Below are 20,204 nucleotides of genomic sequence, written 5' to 3' on the forward strand. Positions count from 1 at the left end.
GATAATATTTTGCCATCTCATTGCTATCTCACCGTTAACAATATTGACATTTTTGTAGAAGTTATATGTACTTTTATACTGCACACATGCCAGATCGAATGGCAAATACAGTGTGCAAGCTCTGACCTGCCAATTCTGAAAAGGATTATGCACAAAGCATGTGTTTGATCCACACAAAGTATGTGCTTACAGAAGTCACTCCTGGAACAGGAGAGATACCCATCACCTGCAAGGCTCCTCTGACATAGTAATGCCTGTATTTTATAATTCCATTTTGTATTTAATAATTTTATGATTAATTTATAATTGATATTTTATAATTGTATGTTATTAATTTCATACAGGCACTTTCACATATTCCTTGTTTTGCTCTCTAATACAAGAAATGGATGAGAAAACAGCGGCAGAACAAAATACCAGCTGTGTGGGACTGCAAGACCCACAATGGTTATTCCAGGCTCTATCTTTCTTTACGCCTCACGAGCAGCTGATAACCACAGGAACAGCAAAGACCAGGCTGCTGAGACAAACAGGAATCGTGGTCCTTGCTGCGTGGGCATGGGAGTGCATCTGGTGCCAGCTCGGTGTTTGTGGGCAAACCATCTCCGTGCCATTTGCAGTGGGAGGGAGACAAATCTAAAGGTGACTCCTATGATTTTCTACCACAGTAATCCTGGAGCTCTCTGACTCCATCAGAAAGACCACATGCAGCTTCTTTTGGGTACAAGCACCACACAAGTTCTCCTCCAGTCATGAAGAAGAGCTGCTGGTTGTGTTTTGGGTGCAACAGCAGAAGTGAACGCTGGCAGCCCATCTCCACAGTACTTCTAACTACTGAGCCAGTCTTGAAGGAGAATTTAAAAATACAGAGCAGGTGTCCACCTCCAAATTATCTGTCTCAAGTTTCATGTACAGTTTAAGCTGGCATAAACCTCTGTGACTGCTAAAAAAGCACTTCCGTGCTCCATCCCCTGTCAGCTGCTCTCCCCCTGTGCGCTGGCATGAGTCCTTGTGCAATAGCCCGTTGACCTGAATTCAGACACTGAGCTGGGGAAAGCGATTTCTTTTCCCCGAGATCTCCACAGCCCACTTCACCACAGGACCATGCAAAAACCCTGCTGGCACAAGGCTGGAGGCACTGCAGTGCCAGTGGGAGCAGGACTGGCCGGGCAGCAGAGGGGTGTGACGGCTGCTTTTGTCAGCCGGGGTGATTTAAACCACCTGGATGTATGCATGAAACTGTATTTTCCATGCTGAAAGGCAGAGAGACGTCACTGCATGCCCAGTGTGGCAATGAGATGTAAAGAGACAATTCTTAGGAGTCCTTCCAACTCTGAAATGCAGTTAAGAGTTGCTAGAGCTGCCCTTCTCCTGCCCTAGTTGTTGTGGCTTCACAATAACATTTGTTAGCTTTTAAATATTTTCCTTTTCTGCCTGTTCTACATGCATTGAAGCCTGAGTTTGGGATGAAGTTCTCCAAAGCTAATCCAGTCTGAATTTTCTACACAGAAAGGGGAAAATAGTGGTACCGCCACATGCTGGCTCACTTTAATTTGCTGTTTCAATGTGTGAAACTGCGACAACTCTGATTTCTTTTTTTACCTAATTCTTTAGTTCTCATGATAATGGAAAAAAAGCTTGAAAGCTTCTGAAGACTCATTAACCAGAGAGCTGGAGGACCACAAACCCCAAAATGTACACTTAAAACCTTGCTTCAGTAACTAAAATACAAGTTTTATGATAGCTCACCACTTGGGTTTGCCAATACTTGCACAGTGCAGCATACGTACAGGCTCCTGCTCATTTGCTCCCTTGTCCTCTGATAGAGCAAGTGCAATTAAATATTTTGATCAGTGATACATTAGCAGCTCTTGGCACAGACTCTGCACTCCTGCTCTTGGAGCAGGAAACATTAACCACCCCCGCAGTTTATGTTTTATCTTACGCGCTACCGGAATAATCTATTTCTTTCTACAGCCGGGGCCTAAAGTCAGCCGTGATACATCCTGATGCAGCGCACACGCAGCCATGTGGACAACATGCCCCAGGCAAGAGGCCTCTGAACATGAGCACACTGCTGTCCACAGCAAATGCCTATGAATTGAGTGATTTAACATTTAAATGGATTTTAAAGTCATTTGACTAATTGGCAATTGCCTCAGACAGGAAGGATAAACATGTTAGTCACAGCGTTTAGGAGACTACGCAGCACCTCTCCTCCTCCAGAGCGTGAGTTTCATGTGATTCGCGTTTGGTATTCGTGCTTTCATGCTGCAGTGCCTTGCAATGATTGGAGACTTCTCCAGGCTCCCCAGCTGCCCCCTCACAAAGTGTGCACTCTAAGGTCAGAGGGAAAGTGCCCCAAAGCGCCGTACCAGCGCTTTGCAGCAGCAGAGCTCGCTGCCCTCCGTCACTTCTCAAACTGCCAGGAGAGCAGAGGGGAGGCTGCCACTGCATGCTGTTGGGCTTTCTCTTTGGGTACTTTCTGCACTGACTGCTTCGTGTCTTGGTAAACTCTGGTTAACTCTCGTGGAACACTTAAATAACGTGTTTTGTGCCCAGAAATGTGTACTTGTGCTCCACTGTTTTAGCTTTTAACCAGCCTACCCCTTGCCTTGGGTAAAAGCCTCTGATGTTTGTGAGATCATTGGATTTGATTCACCGGTAAAGAGCATCTCTGTGATTCATCCCGATACCATCCATCGCTGCGATGTACGGCCACGTACATGATGCTGTGCACCTCCTCACCAGTCACTGCGCTACGCGGCTGATTTTTACGTGGTGCACCGACACATCCACGTAGCAGCAGTGTGATGTGATGTGATGTGATGTGATGTGATGTGATGTGAGGGGTAACAAGGGGTTGAGGCGCCAGCGGACGCGAAGCCACCGTGCAGGCAGTGCTGGCCGCGCCTGGGAGCGTGGCAGGGCAGCGATGGGCCCTGCGCCAAAGCCTTCACGAAGCCAGCACCAGAAACGCGCCGTCACGTCCACGGGACGCGTCTGCCCCAGGACAGCGATTCTGCTTGCCCCCGAGCCCTTTGAGTCACTTCCTTCAGACGTGGCAGCCCGTTCCCCCGTTCCCAGTCCCCCAAAAGCCCGCCGCGAGGGCCCAGCAGCGCGCTGCCACCGACACCCTCGGGTAGGGGCTGCGCTGGGGACGGGGCCGCCTCCCCCGCCTCCTGCCCGACCCGAGGCGGCCATCCGAGGGCAGCCGGGCCCGGGACGGGGCTGCACCTGCCCGTCGCGGCCCTCGGTGACCCGTCGCGAGCCCACCGGTACCGCGGCTGTCCCCAGGGCAGGGGCTGCGAGCCCCCCGCCCCGCCCCGTCCCTCCGGCCCCGCGGCCCCCCGGGCGGGTGGTGCCGGGTCCGGGCAGCGCGGGGGCGGCGGCGGCGGCTCCCCGGCACGCACCGGAAGCGCGGGGGACGGGGCGGGAGCCGCGGTCGCGCCGGTTGCAGCCTCCCCTCCCCTCCTCTCCCCTCCCCTCCCCTCCCAGCCGCGCTCCCTCCCTCTGCGGCGCGCGGGCCGCGGCTTCGGGGTCGGCGCCGCTCGGGTCCCGCCAGCCCGGAGTCCCTCGGGGAAGGTGAGGGGCACGGACGGGACGGGACGGGACGGGACGGGACGCGGCGGGGCCGCGCGTTGCCGCTCGGCCGCGTGTCGGGACATGTCGGCGCTGTCGGGACATGTCGGCGCTGTCGGGACGGGTCGGCGCTGGGGAGGCGCGGGGCCGGGGCCCGTTGGTGTTGCTGCGGCGCGGTGCTCGGCGTGGGGTCCCCCGGGCTGCGCTTCGACGTGCGGGGCTCTCCCCGCCCTCCTTTTCCCCTCTGAACTTGTGAAGTGCGCCGGCAGGCTCTGCTTCCCTTCTGCTGCTTCTTCCTTTCTTCTACTTCTTTCCTTTTTCCCACTTTTGCCAGCCCTGCCCACGCCTGGCCCTTTCCACCGGAGGCTTCGTGTGCGCCGCTGGGGAGCCGTCGGGGGGCCCCGGGCCGCCGCTTCCCCGAGCGCCAGGAGCAGGGGCGGGTGGTTGAAGGCACGGGGCGAGCTCTGAGAGCCTCAGGGCCGCCCGTTGGCGCCGCGCAGTTCGGTGTTTCCAGGACTTTGGCCTCAAATTGTAAGTCCACCGAAGCTGGCCTCTTCTCCTGCCGGTGCGGCGCGCTGCAGGCGGTGGCAGCCCAGGAGCGCGGCGTGGCCCAGGCGAGAGGGCGTGCGGGCGCTGCCACGACGAAGGCCGGGGTCCCGTGGCCACGGGTGGTGGTGCCCAGGTGGGGCTTTGCTGTCCCCTGGGCCCGCACACAGGTGTCAGTGCGGTGCCACCGCTGCCGCACCTCGTGCAGGTTCCTCCCGGCGGGCACCGCTGTGAATGAAGCGAGCGCAGCGGCGTTGCCCTGAGATAAAATGTTTTCTATTTAAAGAGAGGCGTTCAGACCCTTCGGCCTCCGCCGTTGGTGCAGATCTGGTTGAAAATAGAATAGTTTGCTTCCTGAAGTACTCAAATTATTTAGGCTGAGTTGAGGTCCTTTTCCTGTAGCACTGATGTCTATATAAATTCAAATAAAATTAGAAATCTTATTAATGGAAGTTGCACGAAGTTCTCGTGCTCTGACAAAGGCTCGAGTGTTGTTGCTCTTGTAGCCGAGGTAGGCAGAACGCTGCCCCGAGTCCCAGCATCTGCACTGCTGCTGCTAAATCGGATCAAGAAAGTTTAGGAAATCCAGGGGTTGTTGGTTTTATTTTAACCTGTTGGCAGATTGAGATATATTGAGTTCAGGAGTGTGCAGGGAGTTTGTTTGTATCTTACCCATTAACAGCTCATAATATGATTAAAGGGCCTTTTATTTATAAGAACTTCTCTTTCTGCAATACCTCTTGCAGGTCGATATTACTACAACTCCGTGTCAGTGTTCTTGTTAGAAAAGACAATGGTTAACCATATTTTGGCTTGGTTTTCTTTTAGCGTGCGTTTTCTTTTAGTTTGTTTTGTTTTTGAAGTCAAAATAAGTGTGCTGCTGCAGAAATCCAGGTTGGTATCTTCGAGGACTGTAGGCCATGTTGGATACAAAGGATGATTAGGATCTAAAAATGGATGGTCAAAGATCCTGGAAGCAAAAGGACTGTTTTGCCAAATAAGGAAACTTGGCACATTCTGCTGTGTATTTTAAGATAGCACAAGTGTAGTGTGCTACTACTTTATTGGCAATATGTTGGCAGGATGCCTTCCCGAAAGAAGCACTGAATCAGGCTTCGTGGAGTCACACAGTGAAGTGGGGGGAGAGAGTTACAAAGGCATTTCCTTGAATAAATTGTAAAGGTTGTTTTTTTATTATTACTTTTTGAGTGATCGGATATTTCAAAAGCGTCAGGTGCACATGCAAGGTGTGGGTTGCAATTTAAAGTTGACAGGTGTGCACCGAGTTGCAGTTACAGTACAGTTTGTGCTAAATTCTTCCCTCCCTCCTGTCTCTAACGTGCAGGCCCATCAGGGGAAGCCACCCATGCTCGGGGAGCAGTAGCTGAGTGACAAGCAGCAGGGCCTTCTGGTTTATGCTGGAATATAGCAGAGTGCTGCTGAGTGGCAGTTTCCCTGCTGCGCGGCACTTTTTTTGGGCACTGGGGTACTGCTGACTGCATCCTGTTTCGGTACGTGAAGGTGCAGGGCAGTGCGGTTGTGCCAGTTGCTCCCCCAAAAATGCTTTAATTTCAAAAGGTCGGTAATGGCTCGTTGTAGGCGGTTTCACACACTCAGCATTTATATTACTGCATTGAACTGAGCATGGCTTAATACCTTGCTGGAAAGTGGCTCTGGGTAATAGCACCCTGTTAGTACCCTGCATGCTAAATACTGCCAGAGGCGGCTTAGATCTGTTTCGTTGTGGTGTGAAATGACCAGCTTCTAATGTCCTGCTCAAATAAGTTACTACAAGGAAAACAATCTACACAGGAGAAGGTGGTGATATTTCTTGCACGATTACAATGTGACTTGTGACTTGTTAGAAATACACCTGAAGAGGCACAAGCTCATTTTTCCCCCAAAGATCCTGCAGGAATAATTGCAATAACCAGCAATCAGATGATTTCTTCAAATACTTGTCATTCAGTTTCTGAACTGTGACACTTTCACTGTATAGACAGCGAGCAACAGGGTCCCTTGAGGGTTCCCCTTGCTAAACGACAGCAGTAGCTGGGGAGCCCGAGCTGTGCCCCCTTGGAAGGGCAGCGCTGATCCCAAGCCCTCCTCCTGCTGCGTGCCCGCTCAGCAGGAGCTGCCTGCTGCCTCGCCGCGGCCCCAAGCAGGGGCTGCTCTCCAGGCTTGGAAAGCCTGCAGCCTGAAAATGTGCGACACGTGGGCAGAATGATGCACTTGTTTTGGATAGAAGTAGAAGAATATGGAGTTTAAGGAAATACCAGATATTTTTCTTAACCAATGGTGTAAACTCAGATTGTTAAATATCTGTTAAAACACGGTGACAAGTTAATAACTGTGTGTGTAATTGTCACATGCAGTTGTTACTCTAAACAGTTGTTTTCTCAAACATAACAAAGGGATTGATCCCTCTAATTGAGGATTAACTACCTTGCATCAAGAAAAATGGAGTAATATTTAAACGGGTTTATTCTTTCATCTAGAGGAAGAAAACTGTATACCTGACTTAGGCTGTCATTAGTTACAGATCTCTCTTCATTTAGCATCGTGGGTAAATACCTTCCACTTTCTCTGGAAAAAAACTTCTGGGGGAACCTAATGCAAATCCATGAATCATTCTTTATATATTACTTACTGTATGCTGGTGACGGTAGCATCTGCAGCTGACTATTGTAGATACATTTGAAAAGGTGTTTAAATAATGAACAGTAGCTTCTGCAAGTGCTTGTGTGCCGGGCACTGCACTATAATTGCAGAAATGTTTAGGAATGGGTAATTTTTTAAACAGCAGGGAGGACACACAGAAAGGTACTTGCTTGCGTTTAACAAGTGTCTGGTGTGGATTTTGTCCAATACTAGTAAATGCTGATGTCTGTTTTCAGTGAAATCTTAGAACAACGTTTAGTTCCATGCTAGTGTAACTTTCAAAAGTTAAATAATTCACTTGTTTGTATGCATAATTTGGTTCTTTTGGGTTAAGAGTAATTTAAGATAATTTGACAGCTTTTCAGAACTATTGAATTCAGATAGTAAAGGGCAGAAATAGTTGTTTCCTTTGATGCATTTTTGTTTTCGCTTGGTTTTGTGTTCCTTCTGCCATCTCCAACACAACCATCTGTTATCAGCTGTTCACGCTTTCCTCTTTAATTTATGGTCCAGTTGTGGTGCATATACTTTTGCCTGTGAGTGACATTACTCTTCTGAATAACTCTGTCATCAGTAAGGAGATTATTCACCAGAGCATAATTATCCACGTGCTTAAATGAGTCTCTGGATTGTGAAGCTTACCTGTTTTATTTGCCTATAAAGTGTCACATATGCGTGAGATGCATGTACACAGCATTGCCTTTGAAGAACTGCTGAATTAAAAATGACAAATGAGCTTTTGTTTCTGAGGACCAGGTAATTAAGCAGCATTGGCAAAGAAGCAAAAGTTAGAACAGCCTTCATTATGCTCCTGATTTGCAGAAGGGACTGATTTCCTTTCCCTTCAGCTTTCCTTAAAGAAAGTATATGATGGGCAGTACAAAGGATGACTCTAATCTTCTGTAGGTACATAAGAGATGAAAGGAAATCAAATGACAACATTGACAAGGTTAAAACAAGAACAAAAGGTCAAAAGAAGAGTTCAGGCACTTAGCGAAGGAGCTGACGGGATACTGGAAGGAGACTTTATTTCCTGGTGCAGGGATGACCCTTGTGCTAGCTTGCAGAGCTGGGAACAGAAACTGTTGCCTCCTGCAGAGCATTGCAGACTGTTTGTCAGCAAGATGCATGGTTGAAGCCAGCTCCCTCTAAAACGTGATGCCTTCTATAAACATGTTAAAGCTGTCCTGGCCTGGGCAGCCATTGCCTTTACCCTTGTGGGTAGTGAAGAGACCTGCAACATACCATGCAGTTTCAGAAAAGGCTGTTTGTTATCTTATACAACATACAGAAAAATACTTTGGTATCCTCATCTCTCAGTTAGAGAATTGCTGCAACCAAATGGGGACAGAAATTTCTGGTCAAATGAGATCTCAAAATGTTTAACAAATTATGCACAAATTCAGGAGAGCTGGGAGAGGAAGCGTGTGTCTGTTTCTGTTACAAAAGGGACAGCTTTTTTTACAGCAGGCAGAGCTAGGTATATCACAGATGCAGTTCCCAACCACATGGTGTCTTGTACTATCTCAGAAAGCCCTGCAGGCTGGAGGCTCCTGAACTTGTGTTGTATTTTGATCCCGTAGATAGATCAGTATAACTGGAGGTGTAACTTTCACCAGCAAAACAGTATCTCTGTTTATTTTGCTCAGACCTATCTCTGTTTCAGTTTACACTGATAAGCTTACTTTCGTTAGCTGCCTGTATAGTGACTCTTGGTGGGGATTAAAGCTTGTTGGTCTAAGCTGGTGCAGGTTCCTACCACAAGCCTCAAGGTCCTGCAGACAGCATGTGGCAGGTTCTGCGGGATCCTGCCTGCTCTGCGCTCCTCCAGAGAAGTTGAAGCTTTCCCATCTAATACCATTTAAAAAAAAAAAAAAAAAAAAAGATAGAAACCTAAAATTAGTCATTGTTCACTCACTTAGGTGATAACATTGCTTGAAATTTGCTGCAGGCATGAGGTTTATCACTTTGAAATCTCTGAGAAGGACGTTCTGTTCTCCTGGCAGCAAAGATGGATCGTCTCTCAAAACCGCCGAAGCCGGTCTTGGCACAGGCTGCAGAATTTCACATATTGCAACCCAGATAAATTACTGTGTGCTTACACTTTGTTGTAACATGCGAACAGAACTGACTCATTTGGAAAAAGACTTTTGTTGTGGGCAGGTTTTTCTGCACCCTGGTGAAGAGTGCTGCTACCTGGCTGGCAGCGCACGCCCCGTGTGTGCCGCCGTGCGCCTGGCAGCCTGGCGCAGGGTGCTGTGTGTCGTGCAAAGTGATCACAACAGGCAAGAGCGCGTGCTTCGCATGCCTGAGCTCCTATGCAAGCTGGGATTTGAAAGCACATTTCCCGTCCGTCAGCGGGCTCGGTGCTGGGGAGCGTGGTGACGCGCTTGCGTTTCGCACAGCTCCTTCCAAGGTGCTCGGGAGACCTCCGCGTAACTGCAGAGTATTTTTAGTCCTTTCTGTCTCCCAGCTGTTCCTAATAGCTTGTGCAAATAATGTAAACATTTGCATAGCCTGTTGGGCTGCGAGCTCCTAGACTTTTTCCTCTTATATGCTCGGTGGATTTTACTGCAGTGTGCTTGTTGCAACAGGTTCTTGTTTTGGGGTGTCTGAACATAGGTAAGAATGTCCATAAATCCGTGGAGTGAGTATTAATTACAGCTTTTCTCTTCACAGATTTTGCTGTGGTATATTTTGTCATTATGAGATGTCGTCTACCAGTGCTTCATTTGTGCAAATTAGATTTGATGACTTGCAGTTTTTTGAGAACTGCGGTGGAGGGAGTTTCGGGAGTGTCTATCGAGCCCGATGGATTTCTCAGGACAAGGAGGTGGCTGTAAAGAAGCTGCTCAAAATAGAAAAAGAGGTAAGAGTTTACTTTTAATTTCTTTGTCTGCTGTGGAAACAAGGACATACATTCAATTCTTGAGTTAATTGAAGCAATCCGACTTGTTTGTTTGTTTAATTACAAAAACCTGTAACTGGATGTTGTTACAACAAATACATACTGAGGGGGCTCTGCCTGAGTGTGTCTGATTTAAAACATTCTTGTTTTACTGTGTCTTTGCTGCCCTCCCCTACCTTTCCTGTGTAGCAGCTCCTCTCTGTCATGACCCTGAGGAGGAGAAAAGCTCCTGCACTTGTGGAGCTAGTAATTTCCACTTGATTCCACTGGGCACATTGCTAGGTAGGAGTACTTAGCATTCACTGGCTCTGCCTGCCTTGCTTTTGTCCTTACATGTAGTCTCACAAGAGCTGTGGCTGGTGCCTGTACGTTTGCTGTAGGCATCACGTGTACTGCTAGGTGTTGCCTCTGCCCTGCTGCTGCAGGAGCTGTTCATGTGGGGCTCTGTGAGCCCTGAGCTGCTCACAGGTGCGCCTCTGCCTGGCCCTGTCTCGCGGTGTGGTTAAAGGCTAACCATTATACTAGTTGCCTTCTCCAGTGGCTTCCTGTGTGGCTGGAAGACAGACGGGTCCTTCAGCACTTCTGTGGAAAAAGGCAGAATGACTACTTACTGCAACTTGGCCAGCCGTAAGAGGTTTACCTGAAAATCCTCTTGACCCTTAGCTTTCTGCGGTGCCTGCAGTCCTCCAGAACACCAGTCTGCGTGCAGGTCTGCCACTAGCGCAGCAGCTAGGCTGCACTGGTGTAGCACTGGACAGCACTGGGCTGTCATTCCAGCATGGTGTATCTTACACATATGTATGCATCTTATGTCTTCTATGCAATACCCTCAAAGTGTTTTAGGAAGAGAGTTAGAAGCTGAATTGTGGCAAAGCAGCTCTGAGGACGACATGCTTAGCAAATAACCAGACACCAAGATTCACCTACTGTTGCAGCAACAGAGTTATCCCAATTGCATCATGCATAGTGATGTGATAAGCATGTTTGATCATGATTAAGCAAGTTACTGTGTAAAATAATGTGGATCTCATGTTTTTTCTATTGAGGATGGTAGAAGAGGTACATGTTCTGTCCAATGTCAATTTGTATACTTTTCTTTGTCTTTTAACATTAACAAATATTACAAATGAAAAAACAAGTAAAATCAGTGCTAGGCGACATCAGTAACATGCTGCTTGAAAATCATCTGACTGGCGGATCTCAGCAGTGATCAGATCTTTATTGAATATATGTGTCTGTATTAGTTAGACCTGTTACATACTGAAAGACTACTTAAAAACAGTATTACTACAACTTGTGATGGCATAAACCTTAGTGGAATGGGAAATAATGGAGGAAGTAGGACAGTTTATGTATGACCTGACGCAGCTGGACCATTCCGATGACATTTTTTCTAAACACTGAAATGCAAAGTTCAACTTGTAGTGAGGGGTACAGGTTACACACTGGGAAAAGGAAACTGTATGCTAGAAAGAATATAGTATAGTTTCTAGCTTATCATGGTGCTGTTACAAATAATGTCCTTGCATATACAAATGAGGATCAAGTCATTTGTAAGAAGCGGGCATGGTTTGTCTGGGTAAGTCGTGCTGGGGAAAGGGTGTTAGGCAGTGGGAGCAGTCCTCCTTGGATTGTTTCTAAAGGAATGCTGACAAACTGGAGGGGCAGCCCAGGGGAATTGCAAAACACACTCAGCGAATGGAAAGTATGGGGGTGCAGGGGAGTGTGTCTGTGGGTAAGACAGAAAGGATTGTCAGCAGAAGTGGGCAAGTGCCTTCAAGTACAAAATCTGCGTGTTTTTCTTCATGCCAGTCACCACTTGGAACCTAAGCTAGCGCAAGATGGGTTCTAGTTGTGAGCAGCATGGTATGGGCAATTTATCTTGAAAGGTTTCTGGAGAGGCAGCATAGAGGCAAGTGGTGATACCTTAGGTAAGTCTAGAAAGATTTGCTAGAATCAGTCTGTTGAAAACCTTGGGGAATTAAAAAAAAAGTAAGAGCTTGTTTACAACAATTGCATTTTCATATGGAGAAAATGCTCTGGGCTTGTTTAATCTAGTGTCAAAAAGTTATTACAAGAACTAAAGGTTGGGATCTGAAGCCAGACAAATTAAAATGGGAAATAAAGCACAAATTATAAGGAGTGAGGATGAGTAATACTTGGAAAAGACTACATGGGGATGTAGTGAAGATGGAGAATCCTTTCCATCTCTTCATGTCTTCACATTGAGATGTCTTTTTGGACAACTGCTTCTGTCATGGTGTTGAGTTCAGCAGAAGAGAGCTCAGTGAGGCATGGTGGCCTGTGTGTGGTACACTGGAGGCAAGACTCAGTTATCTGAAGGTCTTTTCTGACCCTAATGGCTGTCAGTCTGTTTACATATGTAGTATGCAGCATGTTTGTCCATAGTATGTTTATCTGTAGTGATGACAATATTGAACGTCTGTGACTTAACTGTGCTTAAAGTCATGGTGAGTCAATGACTTTTCGGATAGCACTAGAAAAATAACTCGCTCAAATTGTATGTAGATATTTGGACAGCTTGCATTTAGTCCGGAAAACTAATTGTTGCCCTTTCTGACTTCTTTGAAAGGAAGTGTCCTTTTTAACTCCGTGACTGATTGTCTTTCATTTCTCTTAACTGCTGCCAATAATCCATAACAACTGAATAAAGAGAAAACAGAGGCGTTGGGAAAAGCTTGCTCAGAGGAATTTCATGCTTGCTGAGTCCAAGGGCACAAGCCAAGTCAATAGAGCAGTGGTGTCATTCTGCAAATATGTTGTATCTGTGCTTCATTTTATTAAACAAACCAAACAAAAACAGTAAATATCTTGAAGGCTTTCTATTAGCCAAGTGACTGGTAGGTTCTGACATGTAAAACAAAGAGTTTTTTGTTCCAGTATATAGCGGCATCTCATACTAAAATATGTACTCGGAAAAACTAATAAATACTTGAAAGGGTGTAGCTCAGGCAGATTTCTTCAAAAGTCTTTAAAATGTGGAAAATGGGAAGATCTCTGCAAGACATTAACTTCTTATAGAGAGAGAGTAAAATCTGACTGTACAGGAAGAGGTGCATGTTTATGTGGATGAGAGCAGCTAAATAAGTGTACTGAGAGAGAGAAATACTCTGCCAGGCCTTGATTAGAGTATCAGATCTGCAGCTCTGGGCAAGACTTAGGCCGATTAGGTAAACTGTAAGAGTGTGTCTTGAGTGATTAAGTAACAGCAAAAACAAAATTAAATTGCAGTTTTACTGTCTTGTACAGGCACTTTAGCAGGGTTTGGTTTTAAGCAAGGAACAGTAGTTCCTTGTGAGTTGTTTTATGGAAAATGAAACTATCAGCATGACGTTTGTGATGCATACAGGGGAAGCATAAATGTCTCCTGCAGTAGGATGTGTGCTTGCTCCTTCTGCCCCAAGTGATAATTATGTGCACTCATTGAAGAAAATCACACACCTTCTACTCAGGAACTTATTTGGTATTTTTGTGAACAATTTGTGTGAGTTATTGGATAGGCCCATAATTTGTCTCCTGCTGAAGCAGATGGGAGTGATTGGGCCAAAGGCCTTATTCTGCAAATTGCTCGCAGTTTTTTGACTCCATTATCCAGAGCAGATACCTGCCTGAGCGAAATGTTACAGCCTGCTGTTGGATGCCTTAGCTGTTCACCAAACAGCATCTGCCTCCTCTGTCTGTCTGTGCGGCTCCCAGGTTCACCTGTTGGCTGTCACCGCGTTGAAGGCTGTGTTTTTGGTGCTGTTTTTCAGTCCTTCTTGGCACCCAGTCAGGACTGCGCTGCGTCACTGTGAGGTTCATTGCTGCTGGAGCTTACCTGAAACTTGTGTTTAATTGCAGCGTGTCTGCTCTCTGGAGCCACGAACGGCCTCTGTGCAGTTGATGGGCAGCAGCGTTGTTTGTGGTTAGCTTACCTCAGCTGCTAAACCACAGGGCTGAGGTAGAGGGTGGCTTGGTTTCACTCAGTATGGCTGGTCCTGGACCTCCTCCCAGCACAGGCCCTGCTCTGAAGCAGCCACATGCCAGTGGCGGAGAGAGGCAGGAGTAAAACAGTGTAAAATGCACCTGAAAGCTATTGGAAAGTGCTTCTGACGAACTAACAGCCACTCGGGCATAAAAAATGTTGAACTGAATACTGTTAACTGTGCGTGTTTTGTTCAGTCATGTCTGCGTGATGGAATGGGATTTTATGAGGCTTGAGAACAAAAACATGTTCTTACAGGTTTTGAGGCAGTATTGCTGGAAGTCTGGCTACCATAGAAATTAATTCTATATTGTCAGGTTTATTTTATTATTTTTTATTTTTATTTTTTTGTACATATGCATTATATACAATAAGCTTTAGGGGATCTTTTCAACTGCATCATATCATAAAACTTTTCATATGGAAAGTAATGCAGCTTGTTCCCTCTTTTTATTTTATGGTTCCTTTTGGAAGAGACTGTCCAGAAGGCATTGATTGTGTCTGTAACTTCCAAACTGAATGAATTAAGTTTAATCATAGGCATGTCACTAAGCTTACCTCAGTCATGTTTGTACTCTTAAAAGAGTATGTGGTAATTTTAATGTGGGTCATAAGAGTAAGGACTGGGAAAGACTTTCAAGAGTAACAAGAGAAAAACAACAGAGTAAAATAAAGCAAAACAAACCAAACCGAATTGAAATTGATACGTAGCCCAGACAGGACTAAAAATAGTAGATGTTTTTGCTTGCAGTTTATAGCTATTAAGGGTGCTTGGGTGCCAGCCTTGAATGACTTCTCCATTCTGGGATCTGGCTGTAATGAAGAGCAGTTTTGATGCTTTTTAAATTATTTTATTAGCTCTTTCTAGGACATTCTACTCCCTTACCCCTTTCATTTCTGAATCGGTCAGTTTTTAAAGTGATTCAGGATAACATCTGTCAGGAAATGTCTACATTTACTTGATTGTGACACAGAGAGGAGGGGCAACAAACACACGGATTCCAACATGTGATCCTTAGATGCACACAGTATTGCTAAAAAGCTGTAAAAGATGACCTAGAATATATGTTACAGAAGGTGTAGGCATGAAATATACAAACTTTCCAGAGAGACATGAACAGATGAAGGAAAACTAGAATTCACTTTTTTAAATTAAACATCCCTGAACTAAGTGATCTCATGGGAACATTTTCAGCCCCATCTTTATTTAAAGAAATGCTGCTGCATGTTGTGAACAGCTGAAAAGAAATAAAACTGTATTTTACTATATTGAAGGGGGATCTTAGAATGTCTTTTTTTTTTTTTTTAACAGAATGGTTATTTTGTAGGATTTTCTGTTTCTTTTTATAATTTGGTAAAGGAAATGGCTTTTCCCACTTCTCTGAGCACTAAGGTACCCCCATAATGGTATCAGGATACTCAGTATCCTTGCTATTCTGTGGCAGTTGTGAAAATCAGTTCAGATTTATATTTTTATCAGTTCAGATTTCTGTTTTATATTCTGTGCCTCAGAATAAACCATTTTGATAGTACAGGCTTCTGCAACAAATCTCTGGCTGTATCTGCTTTTGATTTTACCCTGCTCTTGGCCTTCATTCAAGGGACATTTTCTGAAGGACATTATTTTTTAAAGGAATTACATGTTCTCAGGTCTCAAGAAAGTGTAAGAGACTTTCAGAGTGGATGCTTTGGGTAAGACTTGGGCAGAATATGTGTTGCAACCAAATGGTGTTTGGGAGATACCAGCCTAATGAAAAAATGATGTAACATTATCAGAATACATTTATTCTTGGGAAGAACAGGCATTATTTTAATTTTGTCTGTTTTAAAGAGGTACTTTATTCCTCTATGTCTCTGCTCCTCAAAATGTTCTCAGAAACGTAGCTGTCCAGGCACAGAAACATACTGGTCTGTATTTTGCTGCATTTTATTGGGGTGGATTTTTATTTTTTTACTTGTGTATTTAAACATTTTGTACTAAGTTTTTCATTAGATGAGTAACATCTTTCAGAGTTGCTTCATCTAAATAATGAGTATTTGTATTACAAGTAGTGTAGCTTAGTGAGATATTTTGTCCAGCTTAATTTGAGCTTCTTACTGGTTTGTATATATGCAGTTCTTTTAAATCAAGCCAATTTTGGCTTAATTTGATTTAAACATCAACTTCAATGAAACTGGCGTGGCACAGCTGACTGGCACTCTGTGGTTTCAAAAGTTATTTTGGGTCACTTGAGACGTAGTGACTGTTGATGTTGTTATCTTAGCTTGCAATAAATGAAAAGCAGTTTTACAAGTGTTTGTGAATCTTGCTGTAGCCATATTTAAGAAGTTACCCTATCCCTTTTTATCTGCTAAACCAGCAGATTTTGTATTGAAACTGTAAAGGATTAAGTTCATGTTTCCTTCTGTTGACTGATGGACAGCTGTGAACAATAACAAACAAGCCTGATAAACAGGTAAATTAATAAAAAAGCAGCAGCTTTTCTGTGTTGCTTCCTTTCACTTGATTCTCTTGAATTGTCTTGAACTTTGTAAGAGTGAAGCTGAACTACTTTGTCGGTGCTGCTGGTCAGGAGTATGCAGGCAGTTGCCAGAGCTTGGTTGATGCACAGAAACGTGTCGTGTATCCAATCCTTTATGTAGGAGTAGTATCTCTGTGAGGTCTTGGATCCTTTCAACTCAGTTATCTTTACATTTGCCTTTTCAGAAGGTGCAGCTCATCAGGTGAACAAGTTTTAATACCACAATTCTACAAATTGTGAATAAATATTGTTTTTGTAATGGAGAAAACCCGTTTCTGTCAATTAAAAAAGCACTGTCTTATCCTTCTTGCTGCCCACAGTATCCAGCCTGTTAGGGTATTCCTTAATATTCTTCCATTTTTCCATTTCACAATTAATTTAATTCCATTCTGTATTATTTTCAATATTATTCTGTCAATCTTCTGCAAATTTTTGTTGGCAGTGGGCTGGAATTGGCAGTAGGTACTAAGTAGATACTTAGCCATGATTAAGTTTTGGTTTTGTTTTTCCCGTCTAGATATATTTTTCCCTTTTCAGTCGTCTTTTTGCATGGGCTCAGCTATTATTTACAATTTGGAGGAGAGGTTGCATTGCTTATTTCTCCATGCCAGTAACCCTTGACATCAAATTGTGGCTCTTTTGTGTCCCCTCCCACGACATTCACTGACCCTGGGTTTCTGTTGAAGTGATCAACTGCAAAATGGTATTCTGGGATGTTGAAGCTGTACTGAAGCATCACTAGAAATCTCATGGATGTAGAAGAGCTCCTTTTCTCTCGAGGTGCTCTTTGCAGACTCAAGAAGTTGTGAGACAGTGGAAGTTAGTTTTTATGTAACTGTAGTTTTATTTAAGTCTGTAAGTTTCTTAAGACAAAGTTACAATAACAAAATCCTGCTGCAGGTGAAATCTGTTAGTAACTTTATAGTAAGCACTTGCATGTTTGAGTATCAAGTGCTTTGAGGGATGGGGACAAGTTAAAGGTCTGTGACCAGCACTGAAATCCACTGCTGTTGCAGTCCCTGGGAGCTCTAATTAAATAATGCACATGCATTGTTGTACGTGGAATAACAAATTATTGTTTCTGTTGGTAATAAAGTTGCTGCTGAGTATTTTATGAATCTAATAACATTCCTAGATTGTTGCACATAAGTGTGTGGTTGATCAAATGCAGTTTAGTGTTTGTGCTGGAGCTGTGATCTGAGTCCTGTCTTTTGGGGTCATAGTACAGTTTCTACTCTTTGTTGCATTCAAAGCTGAGTGCAGGAGATGCAGTCTTTGGTTGGGGGTCCCCTGAAATACCTGCTATGTGCGTTGCAGCAATGGCATATTGAACAGTGAGTTTTGTCCTCCTAAGAGGGCAGTAAAAATCTCGATAGGACTGGACACGCTCTTCTTTTCTAGCCTCTTTTTTTTTTTTTTTTTTTTTTTCCTTTTTGTCCTTAATTTTTGTCTGGTTACACATGAGCTGCAAGAGGGTCTGGGGCAGAAGATTTCATTGAAAACAAAGCTGACAAGCATATAGATTCTAACTTTAAGGGACACATCAAAATTAATCTGGTTTTAATTGTAAACGATGCAACTCTGCCTGTAAAGGTTATTGCACGTTTACCTATTGCCACTTATTAAGGTGCTGACAGAGAAAGTTTCCTTTTTAAGAGGACAGTATAAACAGTGTGAGGCAGCTTTCAGACCTGTTTATGTTAGTGGGAGGCTGCAGAGGAACAGCTCCAGTGTTAACCCTTTCTCTCACACTCAGTTAATGGTGCTAAGCCAACAGGGGCGAATAAGGAGCTGCTTGCCTGATCCAGCTGCCTCCAAACTGCCCTGTGTTTCCTTAAGTGTGCTTCGCTTCAACTTCCCCCATTCAGCTACTGGGGAGGAATCCTTTTTGCAAATACACATTGATTTACTGGATTCATCTGTAAATTGTTCTGCCTAATTTTCCATTTCAAAAAGCAACTACCACAAAGGAGTTGGGAGGCAGGAGTAACAGCAACTGTGCCCAAAGGCCCAGGAGGGGCCTGAGGCCTGGGGCGCTCGCCCAGCCCTGGGCAAGCTCACTGCAAGGGGAACCTCCTCTCCACCTCTGTCTGGCTGTGTGTTTCACTCCCAAGCTTCCAAAACTCAAGGATTGTGATGTCTATGTGTTGTTAAGCAAAGCAGAGAGAAAATCATGTCATGAGACTTGCCTGCACAAATGTTTACATTTTGTGTGTGTGTGTTGGGTATGTGAGTTTCTAGTGGCCATATCAAAAATAAGCTTGCTTTATAGAAACAGAAAACCCTAAAACTGACTTTTGAGTTGCAGTAGGAGAAGCAAGGAAGCTCTTGGTGGACACAAGATGAGATTCAGCTGATTAAGCTCATATTTGGAAAGTGGGGAAGAAACAATAGGCATGCATGCAGCCTGGGCTGGCATCAGCTTTTAAATGAAAGCTGAGGTTCTCTACGAATTTTTGTATAGCAGAGGCAGAAAATGAGAGAGGTACGTAGGTGGTTGTTCTGGAAACTTGTTTTAAGATCATCTAGTTGCTGCACCCTCTGGTGAGTGATTGACGTTTTCCAATGCAGAACCTTTCTCTTCCTTGGAAGAGTCACAGAGCAAAGAAAATGTGCATGCCAATGTGCAGATAGAAGGGAAAAAAAGTACAGAAATTACTTTTTGTCTAAGCATATAGTAACTTGTGTTTTAATAATACTAGATGCGTTTGAGACAGACCTGTCAAAGGTGATTGTGTAAAAATAGTGATTGATGTTCTTCCAGTGAACTGTGCACATTTGATTTTCTAAACTGACGAAAAGACTTTTTACTTTGACTTCTTTGGGATGTGCCTGTGTGTGCTGGGGTAACAGGTAAAATTCAGAGCTGTTGAACTGCTTTTGCTTTTGGATGTTGCCTTGCTAATACCCCCTTTAAGAGTTTGTGTGAGGGCCCTAAAGGCAAGCACGAGATCCATAACCCCACTCTTTAGGTCTGCAATCTTTGGAGCTCTGCTCTTCACTTTTGTTTTTTCAGTTGTTCATGACTTTGTACTTTATTGTGAAGCTTTCTCTCTAAGCTGTTCTCTCTTCCATCTTGTGTAGAAGTTGGCAGTAATGTGGTTGCTGGCACTACGTCCCAAGTGCTCTGCTCTGGTTCCATGGCAAACCACTTCCCTGCTAGTGCGGTAGATATGGATGGAGGGCTGTAATTTCTCACTGACAGGGAATAAGGCTCAATCCTCCCAGGGTAAACATGCATACCGCTGTTATTTAATGAATTTGAAATTTGCAGTGTGAAACCTCCTGCGTTCTTATTCTTGTGTTCTATGGTACATTGTAAAAAGGGAGAGATTCCTTGCTTGTTCCAGGCTGTGTTACTGAGATGAACGTTAAGTAATGGCACTAACAGGGTGCCTGCCTCAAGAAATTCTTTCAGGGTAAGTGACACTTGATTCTGTAACAACACTGGCATCGGCTGTTAGCACGAGTGACATGTTCGTTGCCTTGAAACTGTGACCCGAGTTTCTTTTTTGGGAAAGAAAAAACCCGCAGACCCTTTCAAAGACTAGGGCAGTTGCTTTGTTTGTCTTTTAAAATCTGTATTTCTGCCTTTTTGCTTGGTCAGTGTTTAGAACCATTAAAAAAGTAAACGTGACATGGGGACCGAGGTCCTGCAGCTAAAGCTCCTTTATAATTACATATTCAGCCACAACAGTACAAAGGAAAATGAGAGTCCCTTTTTCTTTATGTACCACATTTCAGTTTTCCCTTAGGTTTAAATTGGCATTTTGGACTATGCTCACTGGAGCCACTGAAGAGCTTATCAGAAAAGGAAGGAAACAGAGGGAGGGAAAGAAAGATAGATTTCCAAATGACAACCTTTTGAATAGTCCAAGTTCAATCCCTAAAACAAAAAGTGGAATCTTTTTTTTTTCTAAATAATGTGCTCTACAGTCTCACCTCTCATCTTGAGAAACATGAAAGAACAAGTAAAAGAGATGACCCAAATCACAGAGTT

The 20,204-nt window shown here is 44.5% G+C and overlaps 1 protein-coding gene across 5 annotated transcripts in view; it reads left to right on the forward strand.

Annotated features, from left to right (window-relative positions):
* The first annotated feature begins 3,444 nt into the window (after nt 1-3,444).
* The window catches only part of MAP3K20 (mitogen-activated protein kinase kinase kinase 20), a 92,599-nt gene continuing 75,839 nt past the window's right edge, over nt 3,445-20,204 (forward strand). For 2 of the 5 annotated variants that reach the window (XM_068685694.1, XM_068685699.1), the window contains exons 1-2: nt 3,445-3,585; nt 9,469-9,658. In XM_068685694.1, the coding sequence (XP_068541795.1) occupies nt 9,500-9,658 (159 nt within the window). In that variant the 5' untranslated portion in view covers nt 3,445-3,585; nt 9,469-9,499. Of the gene's footprint in view, nt 3,586-3,769; nt 4,114-9,079; nt 9,206-9,226; nt 9,384-9,468; nt 9,659-20,204 lie in introns of those variants that run through there. The other 3 variants (XM_068685697.1, XM_068685698.1, XM_068685696.1) reach the window with 3 other exon arrangements.

This window comes from Anas acuta, chromosome 6 (assembly GCF_963932015.1).
Source record: "Anas acuta chromosome 6, bAnaAcu1.1, whole genome shotgun sequence".
NCBI lineage: Eukaryota > Metazoa > Chordata > Aves > Anseriformes > Anatidae > Anas > Anas acuta.